This window comes from Gambusia affinis, linkage group LG06, assembly GCF_019740435.1.
Source record: "Gambusia affinis linkage group LG06, SWU_Gaff_1.0, whole genome shotgun sequence".
NCBI lineage: Eukaryota > Metazoa > Chordata > Actinopteri > Cyprinodontiformes > Poeciliidae > Gambusia > Gambusia affinis.
Window position 1 is genome coordinate 7,308,154 of NC_057873.1, and position 18,586 is coordinate 7,326,739.

The following is an 18,586-nucleotide window of genomic DNA, read 5'->3' on the forward strand; positions in this document are numbered from 1 at the left end:
ATGTGCTCAGGAAGGTAGTTGTGATAAAAAGTATTCAGCAACTCTAAGTATTATGTAGTTCAAGCTGCCTACAATAAGACAAATAAAATGAGAGTTCAGAAAAATTGCATTCTGTGATTCTACTTAATTTTATTTCCAGATGAATGCCGGGGACTGACTCAGGAAACGTGTGATATTAGCCCAGTGTTGACTCAAGCCATGGAGGCTTTGCAAGATCGACCTGTTCTTTACAAGTTAGTGAAGACACACTCACAAACAGAGACATCTTTGTACAAATAGACACTCTAATCTGTTTACTGACCTGTATGTTACACTTGGAATCTGTGATTTCTTGGATCTGTTCATTTCACCATAAGTCTATTCTTTGGCCAGTCCTAACTAAATTGTGAAACCTCAGGGCATTGTTGCTGCTTTGTTCCTGGATAGAACAACAAGGTTCAGATAAAAAGCACCAAAGTTAACAGCCTGAAGCAACACAAAATGTCACCATCAGCAGAGAGCAGATCCTCCAAAATTCAAAGAAAGACATCAAAAAATGACGTCTAAAAATACAAAATGTTTAAAATTTTCATGCAAAAGGATTCATGCAGCCACAAACTGCAATGCAATTTTATTGTGATTTTATTTGATAGACCAGTGCAAAGTAGTGCGTATTTGCAAAGCAAAGGTCTTGAGATTGTTGCAGCGGTTGATCTTATGTGAGCATTTTTATGTGTTTTGAATGGTCCAGTCAAAGTCCAAACACAAAATCTTAGTATAAAGAGAAAATATATTGACATTTGACTTCAGCTACTTTAGAAAGAATAATATGCAAAGTCTCTGTAGTAGACACAACACAAAAGACTTGCAGCTGTAAAGGCAGCTAAAGGTGTTTCTACAAAGTTTGACTCAGGGGAGGTGAATATAAGTACATATATTTTATTTTATTTTTCTTCCTTCAGAATTATGTGCTACTTTGTGTTGATATATCACATACAATTTTAATATAATTCAATGAAATCTCATCTAGACAAAACGTGCAAAAAGTGAATGCCTTTGCAGAGCACTACAGATATAAACCTATTTAACAAGCGTTTATTTTTGTCCTGACAGAGGGGGTAAACAGCAAAGAAAAGTTTGAAACTTCAACATGTTTTCTGATGTTTTCAAGGCCAAGCCCTCATTGTGTCTGTGTTTTCGGATGTGCACCTGTCTCTGCAGCCACAAAGTGTCCAAGGTCGCCCTAAGGCAGGGTGTTGAGGCTGGATCCCATAGCTTACGGTGCCTTAATTTAGCCAGCTATCTTGTGTTTAGTCTGTCGCAAAGGTCCTTACCGCCGAGCCATCAACACTGCTCCAAACTCATTCTTTATGGAAAAGCAGGCCCCAACTGTTGATCTTAGGAACTGACCACAGCTTACAGTCTTCACAACAACACCATGGCTGCTGTCTTGTCTCATGAGGTCCGGCTGTTGAATATCGCCTCCTCTTGTTTGTTCAGGTACACCCTGGATGAGTTTGGGACCGCGCGCAGATGTGCTGTGGTGCGAGGCTTCATCGACGCCCTGACCCGCGGTGGTCCAGGGGGCACACCACGACCCATAGAGATGCATTCACATGACCCTTTGAGGTACATCTTCTGTCTTATTGAGGCATCACTCCTAAAAAACACTTTGGGACAAAAATACAGAAATAATGATGAATTTTTGGGCAAAGAGTTCAATAAATTTTAATTTTGCTAATTGGTGTTTAAGCAGTCATATTAGGACTAAACTTTTTTATGCTTTAACCACATAAAAATTAATTCCTTGGAAAAAACTGGTTGACAGTAAACAAGTTCAACATCTCTTCAGTTAATGTAGCGTTCTACCATCTATTTTCCTCCATTTCTTTTCTATTTGTCGTCTTATACTTGAATGTTTAAAGTAAACCATCACTGCCTTACGAATAGAAAATCCCAGTTGCTTCCTTTATTGTGTGAATTAAAAAGTCAACAGTTCTGATTTGCAGAACAAAAATATGTGGCTGTGGGTTGTGCACAAATAGTTGTATTGGTTTTTCAGTGCTATTGTAAACTTTCAAATTCAATCATATACATTCAGCCGTAATTTACTAATGTAGATATTTTTCTGATCCTCACTCTCACCTTAAATCACAGAGATATATTTGCAGACTAAAAGTGAAAGTATATTGAAGTTAATCCTATTAAGGATGATAGATACCACTTTTTAAATAGCACAAATGTGCTTACTTAAACTAGAACACATTTTTTAAGTACATTGCATTTTGAATGTGCGACAGCTCATCACTCATTTATGTATAATCAATGTGTTCTGTGTCCTTAAATAATCTCGGACCGAGCTGGAGCGTCTCATCTTTGGTTCTCCTGGGATTGTACCAAGGGTTTCATGGCTTTAACTTGCTGAAACTGATGATTCATGGCTGGGTGTATATGGATAGGATATGAGTCATATTGTATAACAGCTAACTTAAAGGGACAGTATCATTGAAAAACAACTTTTTTTTAGCTGTATATTAGGTTATAATGCTGTTCCCTCATAAAAAAAAAACTTGGAGTGTTGCTTTTATTCTTTAATGCACATTTGAGGAATCCTTGAATTCATTCAGGGGTCCCTAAACACTTTCTCCCACAAAGCCCCGCCTACTTCCACAAACTCCTGCTTGGATCTGCTGTGTCCAGCCAAGCTTCTGTCTCACTCAGCTCCTCCAGACTAACAGCAGAAGCAAATAGCAAACACCTGGTGGAAATGCAAGTTTACTGAGCTTATCATATGAACTACTTCTCAGTCAAACGTTCCTAAGGACGGTTGTAAACAGAATAATGAACAAGCGTTGTTGTGGTAAAGTGCAGCGAGAGACAGTGGCGTCAAATTGAGAAGTTACATTTCTTTCAAGTTATGTTTGGTTTACACAGCAGTTTTTATTACAACTGAAAGTAACAGTTTCTTAATGTCCTTTATATTTTTGAGTTTTTTGATGTAAAGCACTAAAAATGACCTTGTTTCAGAAATGTGCCATACAAATAAATTTGTTTGATTAATTATACAGCCTTTTAAGCCAAAAATTGACATAAAAAATATTTGAAAGTGCTTTGATGAAATAATGTATATTTACTATATTTCTGTTTTTGACAAATATGCTCTTACTGAGACAAAGTAATTGCCCCGAAAGCCCTTATTTCACTGTTACAGGAAAAGTTATTGGGATAATTGATGTATAAATAAATAAGATTAAGTGCCAATCTGGTTGTAGGTCATCGTGTAAAATGTTGGATTGTGCCTTTTTCCCTTTGCACCATTTCTTCTCCCTCTTTTACCCAGGAGCCAAACAGGAGATTTTCTCAGAATCCCAGCTCTGTGTGGAACACAAAAATCCCTTCCACTTCATCGGGGACATCAGCATTTCTCAGAACATCAAGTTCTTTCTCACTTCCTATGTACTGACTCCCACAAATTCACCCAGTCTTGCCAAGTTTAAAACAGCAGTAGAGAATGTGTGAATCTTAAAACTGTGTTTTTGACTTGTTTGATTTAAAACAACAATACATTATGCACATTCTGGGTCTGAAACAGAAGGTGAGAGACACAAATATTGTTTCTGCCTTGAGTTGTGAATGAGCTATTCTTATTGTAAAAATGCTTGCAGCACATGCTGCTGTATTCAAAAATAGAAACAGGAAGTGACAGAATTCTAACAATTTTTTTTCATTACTGCATTGCTTGTGTTTATTGACATGTTAGAGTTTATAGATTTCACTCTATCTATTATGCTTCCCTGAACCTTTAACATGAGCCTCCCATCTCCTCTGTTCTGTTTGTAGAGCTAGTTTTCACTGCATATAGAATTAAACTGTTTAGGTAAATTAGACCCATATGGTTTGTATTTCCAGCAGGAGTGTTGCTACCTTGGACAGAAATATTTAAAAATCATCATTTCATAAGGCCTGTCATGGTAATAAATGTTCTCTGAAACTGTTGTAATAAACAATACTGTCATTTTCAGACCAGTATCAACTAACATAATAATAATAGCATATTAATACAAGTACACCCTCTCAAGTAAAAAAAAAAAGAACAGATCTTTAATTTCTAAAGAATGTTTAACACTGGAACTGGAAAACATTTTAAGTATTCAAATAAACAAAACAATAATCAAAACATATTGTGAAGTCTCTGTAACCAAACTTGCAAACTATTTCAAAAAATAGTAATTATTCAGCTTAGATTAAAGGGTGCATCTCTCTGTTATTATTTTAAAAATTAGGAGGTAAAAAAAAAAAGAAGATTATGACAGAATTTTCAATCAAATTCCCACAAAAACGTATAGTGCATCCTCTGTTGAGAACTGAATTTAATTTTAGGACAGATTAAAAAATATTTAAAAATTGAGTTTTGTTGTTTATTTTAAGCCAGTTTTTATTGTATTTAAGCATTTTTGTGCACTCTGTGAAAAAGTCTGACTTGAGTTTTATATTTAATCGTAGGAAGGTTAAATATTTGTTGTTGGGGTTTTTTTAAATGGGGATTCATCACATAAGTGAGCTCAAGAACAACCATTACTAAAAAAGCCAACAAATCTTGTGTGCGACAACAAAAATGAAAACTTGGCTGTCCTTTCCTAGAGGCATTGTACGCAGTATTAGTACTGATTTATTATTTCTTTTTTTCCTTTAGATATGTTGGGGACATGCTGGCCTGGCTGCACCAAGCAACTGCCTCAGAGAAAGAGCATCTAGAAGCTCTACTAAAACAAGTCACTCTAAAAGGTATTTCAACTTTGAGGGGTCTAATATTTTATGATCTGATTTCAGGATCATGTGATGAATGTAAAGCACATGAAGGTAACCAGCATTTTGTAGGTTTTTTACTAAATTATATTGAAATAATTTATCTCAGTTACTGAAGAATAACCTTCACAAAATAAATAATTTTACTAGTGAATGCCTCTCTTACCATTGTTATAAACACATGCATTAAAGCTGGTGAAGCCTTGATTGAGTTTTGAAGTCCTTCCCTTTGTACTAGGTGTGGAGGAGAACATGCAGGACGTAGTGGGACACATCACAGAGGGGGTTTGCAGACCACTGAAAGTGAGCAGCCAGTTATGTTTTAAACGACATTTTAGTCTAAGCTGCTTGCACGCTGTGTTTTCTGTCAGGTTTTGCTCATCAGCCCAGCTGTTCTGTTATCGATCTTCTCCTTAGGTACGGATAGAACAAGTCATTGTGGCAGAGCCGGGTGCTGTCCTCCTCTACAAGCTCTCTAACCTGCTGAAGTTCTACCACCACACAATAAGGTATTTGAACTTTTGCTCCAGGAAGCAAATGAACAGTCAGATATCTGTTGTTTTTTTTTGTTTTTTTAAAAAAAGAAAACATGTTTTATGATCCATTTTGTAATTTTCTCAGGTTTTTTGTAATTTAAAAAAAACAAAAAAAACATTTTTAGTTCTGTCTGTTGTTGCAATGTATTGTGGTTGGCCAAGAGAAAGTAGTGTATAATCTTGAAGTGGAAGGAAAATGATGCAAGGTTTTCAAAGTTTTTCAAAAATGTGAACATTGTGGCGCCGTTAGTGGAAAAACCCAACATAAACCCAAATGAATACACAACAGACTGGTCAGGAATAAAGCTGTAGAGAGGTTTAAAGAATGGTTATATTTCTAAACGATATCTAAAGCTTTGAACATCTCACTATGAGCTATCTAGTGCACAATTCTAAACTTTATGGTTGAAAAAAGTAATTGTTGTAAAAAGGCACAGAACCATACAAAGGCATATTTGTAGTTGCCACAGGCAGACAACTTCAAACATTTGTTATAAAGGTGTGAAAGAAGAAGATCTGACCAGATAAGACCAACATTTTACAAACAAACCATCCCCATCTTTAGGCATGGTGGTGGCAGCTTCATCCTGTGGGAAGGCTCGTTGACAAAAAGGGACGATGAAGTTAGTAAGAGTTGATGGGAAGTCAATGGTGATAAATACAGAGAAAAACATTTTAGAGACTATAAAACACTTGAACACTATCATGAAATAGTTGGTGTTCTCAGAATACTCAGAATTAGCATGATTTAGATCGAATCATTTGCATGTGTTTAAATGGCCCAGTTAAAGTCTAACTTAAAAATCTGACTTAAAATTCACAGATCCTTCTGATTCATTGTCTATACAATGAACACTGGGGAAAATTGGGAATGTTTTGGTGTGTAAAAACCATTGTTTTGTTTCCACTTTACAATATTTCACTATGGTAGTTCATATATTTCTGATAAGATATGTTGACGTTTATTGTTGTAGACTGGCAAAGTGTGCATAAAGTGAAGGACTGGGCACTGCCTGAACAGAAATGTTGTGTTGTCATTAAAACAATCTGAATCTTCTAACTTTCCTGATTGGATCTTTGCTCAGCTCCATCATTGGGACCAGTGTGGCCTCCATGCTCATCACTATTGAGGAAATGCACCTCCTGAGCAAAAAGATGTTCTTCAATAGCCTGAGCCTTCATGCGAGCAGACTAATGGACAAGGTGCTGGAAGAACATGGCAATTTCATTTTCTATTTGTTCAGGCTGGTATTAGAATAAGATTGATAGGAACATATTATCCTCCAAAGAAAACAGAGGCTTTATTTTCATAACTAGAGATGATTTGCAATGTTCTTTTGTGAAAATGCTGAACTCAATGCAGCAGAGTTTAGCTTTGCTCCTTGTGAACATGCGTATTTCTCCTTTAGGTGTAAACTCTCAAAGTCAACAAGGCTATTTCTGCACCACTTAAGCTGGTAAACAGTTTCAGCCTCCTGGCCACAACAGCAAAATGGCGCTAGCTGCCAAGAAACGCTTTCCTTCGAACTGTTTAGTTAAATTGGCTTCCAAATGTACCGTAGCACGAGCATGGGCTCCTTCATTTTCCACGGTGGCTCTGCTCTGATCAATAGCAGTTACAAGAATTATCCCTGTGGCTCAGTGTTAATCAAATTGGATGCCCTTAGGTTTTGGTGTCAATTCCAGCTAATCCCAGGAACACAACCTTTTCATAATTTGCTCTATTAGGTGGACAAAGGTGCTCTTGCTCAGTTTGGCAACCTGTGTACTGAGCCCAATGAAATCAGAACTCTCTTCATCACAAAAGCGTTGTAGATTCAAACCCAGAGAATAGAAGATTTTAAATGTAAATAAGTTTTCATGTGTTTTTATATTTTTAGAAACTAATTTGATTGCCTTCTATCATATTTCTTGTTTATCGGTGTTATATTTTACACTCTCTCTGTATGAGCAGGTGGAGCTGCCGCCTCCAGACCTTGGACCTACAGCATCTCTCAATCTGACCCTCGCCCTCCTCAGGGAGGTGCTAACATCCCATGACTCGTCTGTAGTTCCTCTGGATGCTCGGCAGGCTGACTTTGCTCAGGTAAAAATGCAACTGCCACTCTCTAATTTAAGTGTTGAATTCAAATCTTTTAAAACACCACTTGTTTTTGTTTATCAATGTGGGACCAGAAATGCAGGATATATTTTATGCTGTGATTACCCTAAAAATGAGTTTGGCATGAAATAGATTTGACTTTGTCCTAAGCACTGACTGTTTAATATTGAAGCTCTCTTTTTGTTAAAATCCAATCTATTATACACTGTTCTTCATGTTCTGTCTTACTTCATCTGTTTTTAGGTGCTTTCTTGCATTCTGGATCCCCTCCTACAGTTATGTACCGTCTCAGCCAGCAACCTTGGAACAGTTGACATGGCCACTTACATGGTCAACTCCCTGTATGTCATGAAGACTACACTGGCTCTGTTTGAGTTCACCGACAAGAGGCTTGAGATGCTCGAGTTCCAGGTATACCCTGATTATAAGCAATCATCTCTTAGTGAAGAGGGCTGCACTATATCATTACCATGTTGACCTAATTGCATGAAGACTAAATACATTAACTCAGTATTTCAGTGAGTTAACTAGTTTTTATGTAAAGATTTGCTATAAAGCTTATAGTAGCTGAAATGCTGACATTATCATGTTGTCTTACACCATGTCTTATATGGTGGCTAACAGTTAGCCTTCTTACCCTTTGCAGCTGTCTACATTTTTTCCTGCATTAACTACAAGCTTCAATTTCTTTTAAGATTTTATGTGACAGAACCACCCAAAGTAGCATATAATTCAGAAGCAGAAGGAAGATTAAATTGAGTTTTAACTGTGAGTAATTTAATCTCAGTATTAAATTACTCGCAGGTCATCTGTCCTGTGATGACCTTGGCTTTGGGAACAAATAGTATCATCAACACAGCAGACAGGTCAGCTCATGCAGTTGTGGAGAAGTTTAAAGTAGATTTAGGTTGTTGAAAAAGCTTTGAGGCTTTTGTTGTATAACACACGCAAATATATATGGTAGCATCAGGATTAAATTGTGTGAATTAAAAATTTTCTGTTTTATAATTATGTACCAGTTTGTGTCTTCCTGCTTGTTAAAGCTCATAGAAATATATAAAAGATTGTGGTTTTATGTGATAAAATGTGGACAGATTCAGTGGGTATAAATACTTTTGGAAAACACTTTATATGACACTATGTTGATCAATTTTATTTGTCAAATATGTCGAGTATGTCAAAATGTCAAGTATGTCAAATATGTCACAACAAATCACTGGCATGATTTGTTGTGGTAAATCATGCCAGTGTGAAGCAACAGTAGATAACCATGAAACACAGTTATCCAGCATTATGGCTCAGCTTAAAGTCACGTTAACTGTAGGCTTGTTGTTTAAAAAAACAAAAGTTGAACTGTTCCTATCCCTGTGATTAAAATCCACAGCTGAAAACTTTTACTAAAAAGATTTAATTTGCCATTTCATGAAAGTGAGTGCGTCATGTTTTGCTGCTCGTGCTTAAATGCGCCGTCCATCTTTTTATTTTTAGCACGTCTTTTGTAATTGAGCACCACAAGAGCCTCCATACAAGTTTCAGTATCAATAGCACAGTAGTTCTTCATTAACCACAAGTACCATTGATTCACAATGCATGGAATCAGTTTTCAAGCCTCTCTTTCTTTCTGTGTCGCATTTTTCAGATTGAAGCTCACCTTGATACGCTGATCAACGAGCAGGCGTCCTACGTGTTGACCAGAGCCGGACTAAGTTATATTTACAGCTGCGTGCAGCAGCACACTGCTGAACAGGTCTGAAACACTCACATTGTACATCCATAATGGTTCTCTTGTTTTTGTGGGGCTTTTTTTTAAAATGGTATATGTCCCCTGAAGTATGGTTTGTGCCGTCTCTTTGGGCTTCAGAAGTGTTTATAGGCTTTACTATTGCTATGGTTACCACCTGACCTGCGTCTTTGTTGGAGCATAATGGGGTTTTTATCAGATTTACAGATGAGAAAAGGAGAGAGGAAAGACAGATAGTGTCATGTTCTATTAAAATATATTGGCCTCTCCAGAAGCGTCTTGTGCAGATAAGAGCACTGTCCTGGAGCCTTCCTCTTCTCGTTTTAGCACTGCTTGCTGTTGGACTGAGTGAAACTCATAGTTGTGGTTTAGCTTGCGAGTCCTGCCCTTGGGTCATGTTAGGACACACCACACCCTACTGATGCTATTCCTCGACACAACTCATTTACAAACCATCGTTTTCCTGCAGACCTGAGCCCTACCTGGGTGGCCTTTCTCGCTTCTTCCTTAAAATTGTTGTGTACTTTAAATGTCTTGCTCCTTAGCCTGCTGGAATAAATCCTAGGTATTAGTCACAAGCAAGAATCCATCCTAACAGTTGTTAATATTATTAAAGCATTATGTTTATTCCGTATTGTTACCCTTCATGTAACATTTTCCGTTCTGTCATACATAAAATAAAAAATCGGAAATAAAGCTGTGGTGTGTTCCATTAAAAAATTGTACAGCCTGCAGCAGAGGCTTTATGATTGTTTAAATGTCCGTAATTCTCTCGTCATTTTGAACCTTGCACTTTCTTTTATTTGCTGGATTTAATGCGGGCAATTTAGGCATTTAAGCTTGCTTAATGTAGCCGTTTTAGACTTACAGTGAAGGCTAATTGCCTGAAAAGTACTCGTTGCTGTGTACACACAGGCAGTATGTATTTGCTTTGTCTTCTTTGCATTTGTATTCAGGTGAAGGCTTCCCTTGTTCTCACATCCAAACTCACAGGTTCAGACATATAAGATTTAGTCTTACTTTTATTTACATGTAGTTTCAGTTATTCTTATAAAAAGTACATCATACAAAAATGCAAACATAAATAGATGTATTTAGTTATTGAAGTTCTAGAGATTGAGTATTGTTACTGTTAAAGTGAAATCTAATATTTGCTTCTATTTTCCCAGGGTCCTCTGTCTCTCCTCCCCAGTATGGACATCTCTTTGGTGAAAACGGCAATGGTGGGTTGGCCTATATGTACAAGTAAAGCAAATTTATCTTCATACATTGCAAAACTGAACTCTTAGAAAACTTTTCCTCATTTTGTTTTGTTACAGTCTCTAGCCTGAACATATTTAATTCAGATGTTATAAGATGAACTAGCCTGGTAAACCCTGCCCCTTCATACGTAGGGTCTGGACACTCGACTATTGAGAAATGACAATTGCTTGTTGGAGACGTAGACTTTATTGAAGTTTTAAATTCTACTGGATTGCTAACGTTTTGCCATGACATAGTTGAAATATATGAAGCTTATGGGAATTAGGTGCGCTGTAAATAACCATCGTCACTGCAAAGAGAGAAGTGCAGAGCTGAACAAGATGGCTGGTAATACAAATATATTTGGAAGCATGGACTGAAAAGCTCAGTTCACTTTCTCTGATGCCATCGCTAAACTACAATCCCATATAGGAAAGCTACAATTCCAAAACATCACAAAAAATTGACGTTGAAATTTAGCCTGAAAAATCAAGTTCAATGGGAGAAATCCCAGACGATCCACAGAAGGGAGATGTTAATTGAGTGGAATTGCTTTGGAAGGCAATCCTAGAGAGAAACTATAAAGTAGTAAAAAAATATGAAGTGGAAGAAAAATCGTTCATGGTTTCCAAACTCTTCAATAGTGTACCTTAAATTTTTGTTTACCGTAACCCCCTTCACTCTGATACCACTAACTAAAAATGCAGAGCAACTGTCTTCAGAAATCACCAAACTAGTAAATAGGCCCCACCGGTCTGGTGTGTAGTTGTCCACTGATTGTCTTCCATGTATTGTCTGAATGCTTCAGAACTTTGTTAAAAAAAACAACAAAAAAAACAAAGGGGAACAACCTAATTAAAATACATTGCCATTTATGATTTTGTTGGGTGTATAAACATTTGTAAGGCACTCTATATCTATAAGGTTTCTTTCATTTCCGCACAGGTCCAGTTTGATCGGTACCTGTCATCACCGGACACTCTTGTGATGCCGCAGCTCAACTTCCTTCTGAGCGCAGCCATTAAGTGAGTCTGAAAGAACACACAAGATGAGCTCAAATTTTTACCGCATTACGTGAAATAAAAAGGAGAGTTTAAAAATAGAACAGGAGCTTTTACCTAATGATGGTCAACATTTGTTTTTCAGATGTAACAGAATCATTTCAGCCTTCTGAGCAAAACACTCGACTAAATGCACGAGGAGTTCGGACGCTAAATTGCTAAATCCACCAACACACTGGGCAAATATTCAGCCGGACTGCTTCTATTTGTCTCACTGATCAGAAAACGCCCATGCTTTTACCTCAATCCAGCTGCTGCGTTTCAGGGTTCTTTTTGCGAGTTGTGCTTACGGGGAAAGCACAGCAGGCTTGAGAAGCACTCTGTACCTCAGGTTAATGTTCTCTATTAATGGACACAGGAGAACTGATGTGCAGGACGCCATTAATTAGCTTCTGGTCCATTTCTCACTCATACTCGTAGCCTGAAATCATTCGTCATCCCTGCCTCTCTCTCATGCTTCTCTGCTCACATAAATACACAAAAATACCCTGAAAAATGCTGTAAATGGGGAAGTAATCTTTATTTTTTTGGGGCTTCCTTTCATTTGACGTTTTATGATGTTACACTTGGTGTGGTAGAAGGTGTTATAAACTCCACTGTGGTACCAGGCTCTCTGCAGGCCAATTAAAAATATGGATCCTCAAGAGCCTGAGAGGGATACAACTGTGTGCTCCAATCCTCTCACTAGGCTCCTATGCATTTCTGCAAAACTTATTTATTTATTTTTTGTTTTACTTTTTCTGAAATCTTAATTAGAGTACTTACCTAAAATATAATAAATGCAAAAAGAAAGAAAAGCAAATGGTGGTAATATGGAAGTAATCGAATGAAATTTTTATTCTATACATTTTTATTATTAATTTTACAAAACATGTGGAAATGGCATCTTAGTTTAGCCCAGGGGTGGGCATTCTGGGTCCTCGAGGGCCGGTGTCCTGCAACTCTTTGATGTCTCCCTGGTCCAACACACCTGAATCCAACAGTTGAATCACCTCCCAAGTGCAGTCAGGTTCTCCAGAGTCCTGCTAAATCCACCAACACACTGAGCAAATATTCACCTCATTATTTGACTCAGGTGTGTTGAAGTAGAGATGCATCTAAAAGTTGCAGGATACAGGCCCTGGTTTAGCCTAATCCACATCTTTACACATTATGTTCCATCAAACCAATTGTCCTAAAATGTCCTTCTGCTGTGTTGAAAATTAAAAAAAACTTAAAAATTCTCTAAATCAGGCATATATATATATATATATATATATATATATATATATATATATATATATTTCAAACCTAAATGACATTATCAGTCAATCCAGGTAATATAACCGATAGTAATAATAAATATTTAGATGCTTTTGTTTGAGCCAGTCAGCTGTGAATGTGATCTTTATCTATAGATGGCAGTGTGTACCAAATACTGTCAAGATTTGTATCAGTTCTGCCAGGATACACACACAATGAAATTCTGACTCCGTCTGACTGACAGTCCATTGGAAATGTACGCATCAGATTATTCTCATAATTTGTATACACAAAATGACCAGATGTCTTTTCCCATTCTTCTATGTAAAGCTATTGCTAAAGTTCAGTCAGATTAGATGGAGAGTGTCTATAAACACCAGTTGTCCAGTCAAGTTACAGATTTTAAATTAGATTTGGATCTGGACATTGTCTTTTGCCTCTAACAAGTTCCTGTATCTAGTTACATTTATTTTCTGTTTACTTTCCCTGCTCTTGCTAAAGAAAAGCATTCCCACAGCACAACTCAGCCGACAGCATGAATCCAGCTGGGATGCTGTGTTTGGACTGATACATTGGTTTTCCACCATACCTAATGTTATTTAAGTAGATGAAATAGTTAAATTTTAGTTCCCCTGACCAGAGCAACTTCCTACCACATGATTAGTGGGAAACCTTAACTGGAACTTCCTTTTGCTTTCAACAAAACCTCTTTTTCTTACCAAAGAGAATTACTGATTTACAGAGCGCATGACTACCTTCTTAACTGGGGGTGTGCGGTATATTGCCATTAACATTGGCTGACGTTGGAAAATTTACATATCCTTATTGGCCTTGACCTATAATATTTCCATTTTGTTGCCGTTTGTGTGTTTTCTTTGGTATTTGTTTGGGTTTGTGGCCATTGTAGTGATGTAGCCGTACTGTGGGGTGTATAACTGAACTAAAGAGCCATTGCCAGTGGTATGGTCTTTTTTTTTAGGATGTCGAAAGGGCAGAAAATAAGTCTAATATTGGTGACCGAGGGTGTCTGTGCATCCTTAAAAAGTCTTAAATACATGTATTTAAAATTAAGGCATTTAGGTCTTGAACTAATTTAGAAAATGTAAGTTGGCCTTAAATGCGTTAATCTTAGGTCTTAAATGACCTGTGACCTGCGACTAATGGCTATAACGCATAAGGAGTCACTAATCTGTGACAGTAGTGCTGGCAATTTTGTGGTGGCAGGACTATTTTATCTTGTACTTTCCACTTAGTTTTTTTTTTCTTGCAGGTCTTTGCGCGCAACTCAAACCTCCGTCTGATAGAAGACATTTTCAATTCGTTCTGTGACTCGAGACTGTTGAAACTACCAGTATTTAGCTGCTAGCTTGATTTTTTGCGTCTATTATGGGTAAGTGCAAATTTATCGCTGATTGACTGAACGATGTTCGTATTCACCACTGGCTCACTGCTGTTGCCAACCCCAGCACTGCTACCTACATTCTGGGTACAAAAGTTTGGCACTGCGGGGGTTAAGACTGTAGAGATACATTTGCAGTGAGTAGCACAAGGCTGCTACCAAGAGCTACAAACAGATCCCTGAAATGTCACAGTTTTGCTCCCCTGAAAATGATCACTGCCGCTGCTACTGCTTGCACTGATCTAAGAGCAGCATTTGGTGCGACACAAACACTGAAGTCGGACGTTTAGTGGATTTTAAAATTGGTGATAAAGCATCGGTCATAACTACTGGGGTATTTTATTGTAACATAGTTACAATGGGGGAAAATACAGCAGAGAAGGACGAAAAAAGAAAAGGAGTGGAGAATAGAACCAAAGAGAGAATAGAGAGCCACAGATGCAGCTATGATAAGGAAAAACATTAAAAGGAGCATTTTTTAAAAATGTATTTAATTTGAGTTGGTGAAACCTGCAGGGTGACCACAATAGTAATATTGGATATCAACATTGGCCCCAGTTTCAATATTAGTCCATCCCTACTGTTTACAAATTCTAACCTCAGCACCTTCTTATGAATACAAGTCCCACTTTTCAGATTTTTAATTGAGACATAAATTTAGAAAACCTTGTGTAATTTTCCCTTCACGATTAATTATATTATATCAAATTTAGAATCTTTCCGCTGAGCTATGAATTGTTCATAAAGTGCAACCTCTCAAGTGTTTTGCCTGTTTTTGCAGGGAGCAGATTTTCCGTCAGTCCACAGAGCTGGTGTGCAGAGCCTATGGAGAGGTTTACACGGCTCTGACCAGCCCAGCTAACGCCTACAAGGACCCAGAGAACCTGGTACCCAGATCACCTCAGCAGGTCCAGACCTTGCTGTCTTGAGAAACCTTTATTCGCCTTGGCTGCTTCAAAGACTGCACACAAAATAGGCATGCCATTTGTATAACGTAATAACCTAAATGTGAATAACAGAAACGGGATGGGTGCAGCTCCTGCGAAATGAATGACGTCAGAGAGATGTGTCTGTATATAAAGCTTTGTGTGTTTGGAATTAAAACTTCACATGCGAGTCGTGTAACCATTTGTTCTGTGGCTCCTTTGTCTTTTTATATCCTGTAGACATTTTCGTATTTTATAATTGCAGAAAACAACAAGAGCTTTTTATATATTTGGAAAGCTGAGCTCTACTTTAAACAAATGAAAACACTCAAGTGTGAGACTTTTATTGTTTTCCAGACATAGAAGCGGTCAGGAAGAATTTAACAACGCCAAGAAGAACGTCTGAGGCTTCACTGCAAACATGAAGTTGACTTTTACATAAACATGTTTGAGAGGTATGATGAAATTCAAACTCTCCTAACCTAACTATCTGGGGTGGGCTTTAGATAAAAGTCCTAAACCAGTAAAGATAAACTTCGTGTTTCTGACCTTTTTATACGCACTAATGTGACATCGAAACGTAAATAGTTTAATTCACTTCCAATTTTTGAAGATAAGGAGCTTGTTTCCCTTTGATATTGAGGGATTTTCTGACTTCATGAAATAAAGCATGTTTGAAGTCTAAATGCAACGTGTAGTGCTTTGCAAAACTATTCACGCCCTTTCAACATTTTCATAACAGAAATTGTTAAAGTACTTTTTAGAACCTTACAATCAGAGGTGGGGGCGATCGATCAAAAATATCAATACCAGGTTGGTATTTGTATAGGGTTGATTTTACCGTGGCCAAAAAGTTCAAAACATTTTGGTCTCTTCTGATGGAATCTCCTCAATCAACATGTTTGCTGTGTCGTCTTCACAACTTCATGCTTTGGTTCTCTCTGCTAATCGTATAAACAAATTGCAGTGGCCCGACTCAAGAAGAGATAATCAGCCTCTCTGTTCATTTACTTGGCCCAAATAAAGCCCAGCCTTTATTGCTGATATAAATAGCTCCCAGATTTAGGAAGTACAGTTCATCCCTGTTATGTTTTTAATCTCTTAACAATAAACCTAATTGTTGCTTCTGGCACCATCTCGCAATATATCATTACAGATCTAACACAAGCCGGCCAATATAATCTCCAATAAAGCAGCAGTGAAACGGTAAAGATAAGTGATTATTGATTCAACGTTCTGCTGTTGCTTTCAGCTCTGAGAGGCAGTGTTTCATTTTTGCTATCTGACATCAGGGTTCATGGCAGCCAGCCCAAACCTGGCAGCACTTTCTGCACAGAGTCCCAGGATTTCCCCCAGCACACCGGATATTCCTCAGATATCATTGGCTGGGACATCGAGTACTGGGAATAAATGGAATACCACAAAGTTCAGCATCTGGACAGCGTTGTTAAACCCTTTAAATAGTAGGGGCTCTCTCTTTTTTTTCCCAGTTTTGCTTGACTTTGGCTGGACAAAAACAGAGACCCGGAGTCGGTTTGCTCCACAGTCCCTGTCAGAAAGTGGGATGGAGTTTTAAAAGTAGGAGCATTTTAATAACAATACACTTTATGAGTAATAACATAACCACTCAGTCGCAGATGTGTTCTGGGTTCAGAGAGTGGAATCTTTGTCCTCTCAGCGACTTTATTAAGCAGTTGGCAGACTTGATGGAGTCTCCACAAAGAGGCAGGTAGTTGTGACCACAGCAGCGAACATTCATCCCATCATCCGCTCCATATGACACCAGTTACCGAGCTTTTGCCTGCTGGAGCATGAAACCAGCAGGAGCCTGGGTTAAAGAATAATACCGCCATTTTGGGGTTTCTTTTTCCCTTTCTCACTTGTCCTTGTCCTGCAAAAGTATTGATACACATTTAACTTTTTCACGTTTTGATACATGACAACCCCACATTCCTAAAGGTGAAACAGATTCCTAAAACGATTTAAGATTTTATCTTGTTTAACAGTGGTGTTGAATTGTGAATGAGAAAGAAAATGATTCATGATTATTGCCACTTCTTTTATAGACGCAAATCTAAAAAGTGTGGCATGCATTTGTATTCAGCGAGCGAGGTTTCTTTCACAGATTATCTGTCTCATATGACACTGTCACAATATAGAGACAGCTTAACAAATATGGAAAAATATTTTTTATGAAAGTTACGTGTTGCGGCATTAAATGGCTGAAAGCAAATGCATGCCACACTTTTCAGATTTTTGTTTGTAAAAACAAAGAACAGGTACCATTTTTCTTTATTTAGAAGTCTCAGGCTAAAGCTTTTTTCCTGTTTCCCTCAGCTGAAAACCACTAAAGAAATCACATTATGGTGCAAGTGTCACTTTTAGAATTAAATTATCTTTTTGCAAGTAGTTGTCATACATAAGTGTTAGTTTTGTCTCATAGGGTAGACAAAACTAAAAAAATTTGTAACCTATTTACAATAAAACTAATTCAGTGTAAATACCGGAAGCTTTATTCTTGCTTTGGGTTTAAATTTAAATGATATTTTTAGGCTGAAAAGTTAAAGGTCAGTGGGACAGAAAATAAAATAAATTTGTCTCTGCAGGTAGTTTTGTCTATAAGTGCGACCACATTTCAGGGAAAAGGGCTTCCGTTTTGCAGCTCTAATCTTCTCACACAGATAACTTTCTATCCAAGAGGAAACTGTTGGGAAATCAATTACGAAATGATGGACTTTGTGACACTAATTTTCAAGTCAGCACGGTGATGTGCACAGTGTTAATGTATCATCTGTTTTGATGAGGCTGTTTGTGTCACAAACTGTCCCGTACCACCACTGCCTTGTGTCCACGTTCTTCTGGTAAACTTTGGACACACGCTTTCAGCCCAAGAGGGCGGTTTAAACACCCAGTTCTAATTTATCAGTCCATGCGTCTCTTTCAGTTCTTGGAAAATGTTTTGTTTCTCAACTTCATGATCCCATAAAATTCTTGCTTTTGAACTAGACCAAAAACCATGTGTTTAATGTGGTTCCACTGGCACCTTATTTTACTTATAAATAGTACTTTTTCATCAATACTTAATACATTGCTGCCAGACCTGTGGAATCAATCATTAACAAGAACCTGTCTGACAACATCAAGTAGGCTAAAAGGACTTGAAAACCATCAAATCTTTCCCCAATTTAAACAAATTTATTGACATTTATTACTCTTAAAGGGTTGCAAAACCCATTTGGGACTGTCATACACTCATCTAGTATATCACAAAAAAACAACTCATAGTACTATCTAAAGCACTACTGATGCATTCATGATTCAGCACTAAGAAAGAAATTAGAGGAAAAATGAAACCAATGAGAAAATTCCAAGGCCAAACTTTGGTCTTCTTTGGAATATATCTAATGTAAAACTAATATTCCATTTTATAAAAGCAATATCATATCAACAGAAAATCAGGTTGTTCCATTTATTTTTCTAACTTGGAACTTGGAGCTTAGAGTGGGGAAACACACCAGTTGAGATGCATTTGGAGTGACCTAGTTAAAGTCTG

The 18,586-nt window shown here is 37.5% G+C and overlaps 1 protein-coding gene across 1 annotated transcript in view; it reads left to right on the plus strand.

Annotated features, from left to right (window-relative positions):
• The window catches only part of cog6 (component of oligomeric golgi complex 6), a 28,308-nt gene extending 12,948 nt beyond the window's left edge, over nt 1–15,360 (plus strand). The window contains exons 8-19 of the mRNA XM_044119572.1: nt 140–233; nt 1,480–1,608; nt 4,673–4,764; nt 5,024–5,088; nt 5,203–5,294; nt 6,407–6,524; nt 7,276–7,407; nt 7,666–7,833; nt 9,062–9,169; nt 10,333–10,386; nt 11,351–11,430; nt 14,889–15,360. Coding sequence (XP_043975507.1) covers nt 140–233; nt 1,480–1,608; nt 4,673–4,764; nt 5,024–5,088; nt 5,203–5,294; nt 6,407–6,524; nt 7,276–7,407; nt 7,666–7,833; nt 9,062–9,169; nt 10,333–10,386; nt 11,351–11,430; nt 14,889–15,036 — 1,280 coding nt within the window. The 3' untranslated portion in view covers nt 15,037–15,360. The remainder of the gene's footprint in view (nt 1–139; nt 234–1,479; nt 1,609–4,672; nt 4,765–5,023; nt 5,089–5,202; nt 5,295–6,406; nt 6,525–7,275; nt 7,408–7,665; nt 7,834–9,061; nt 9,170–10,332; nt 10,387–11,350; nt 11,431–14,888) is intronic.
• The last annotated feature ends 3,226 nt before the right edge of the window (nt 15,361–18,586 follow it).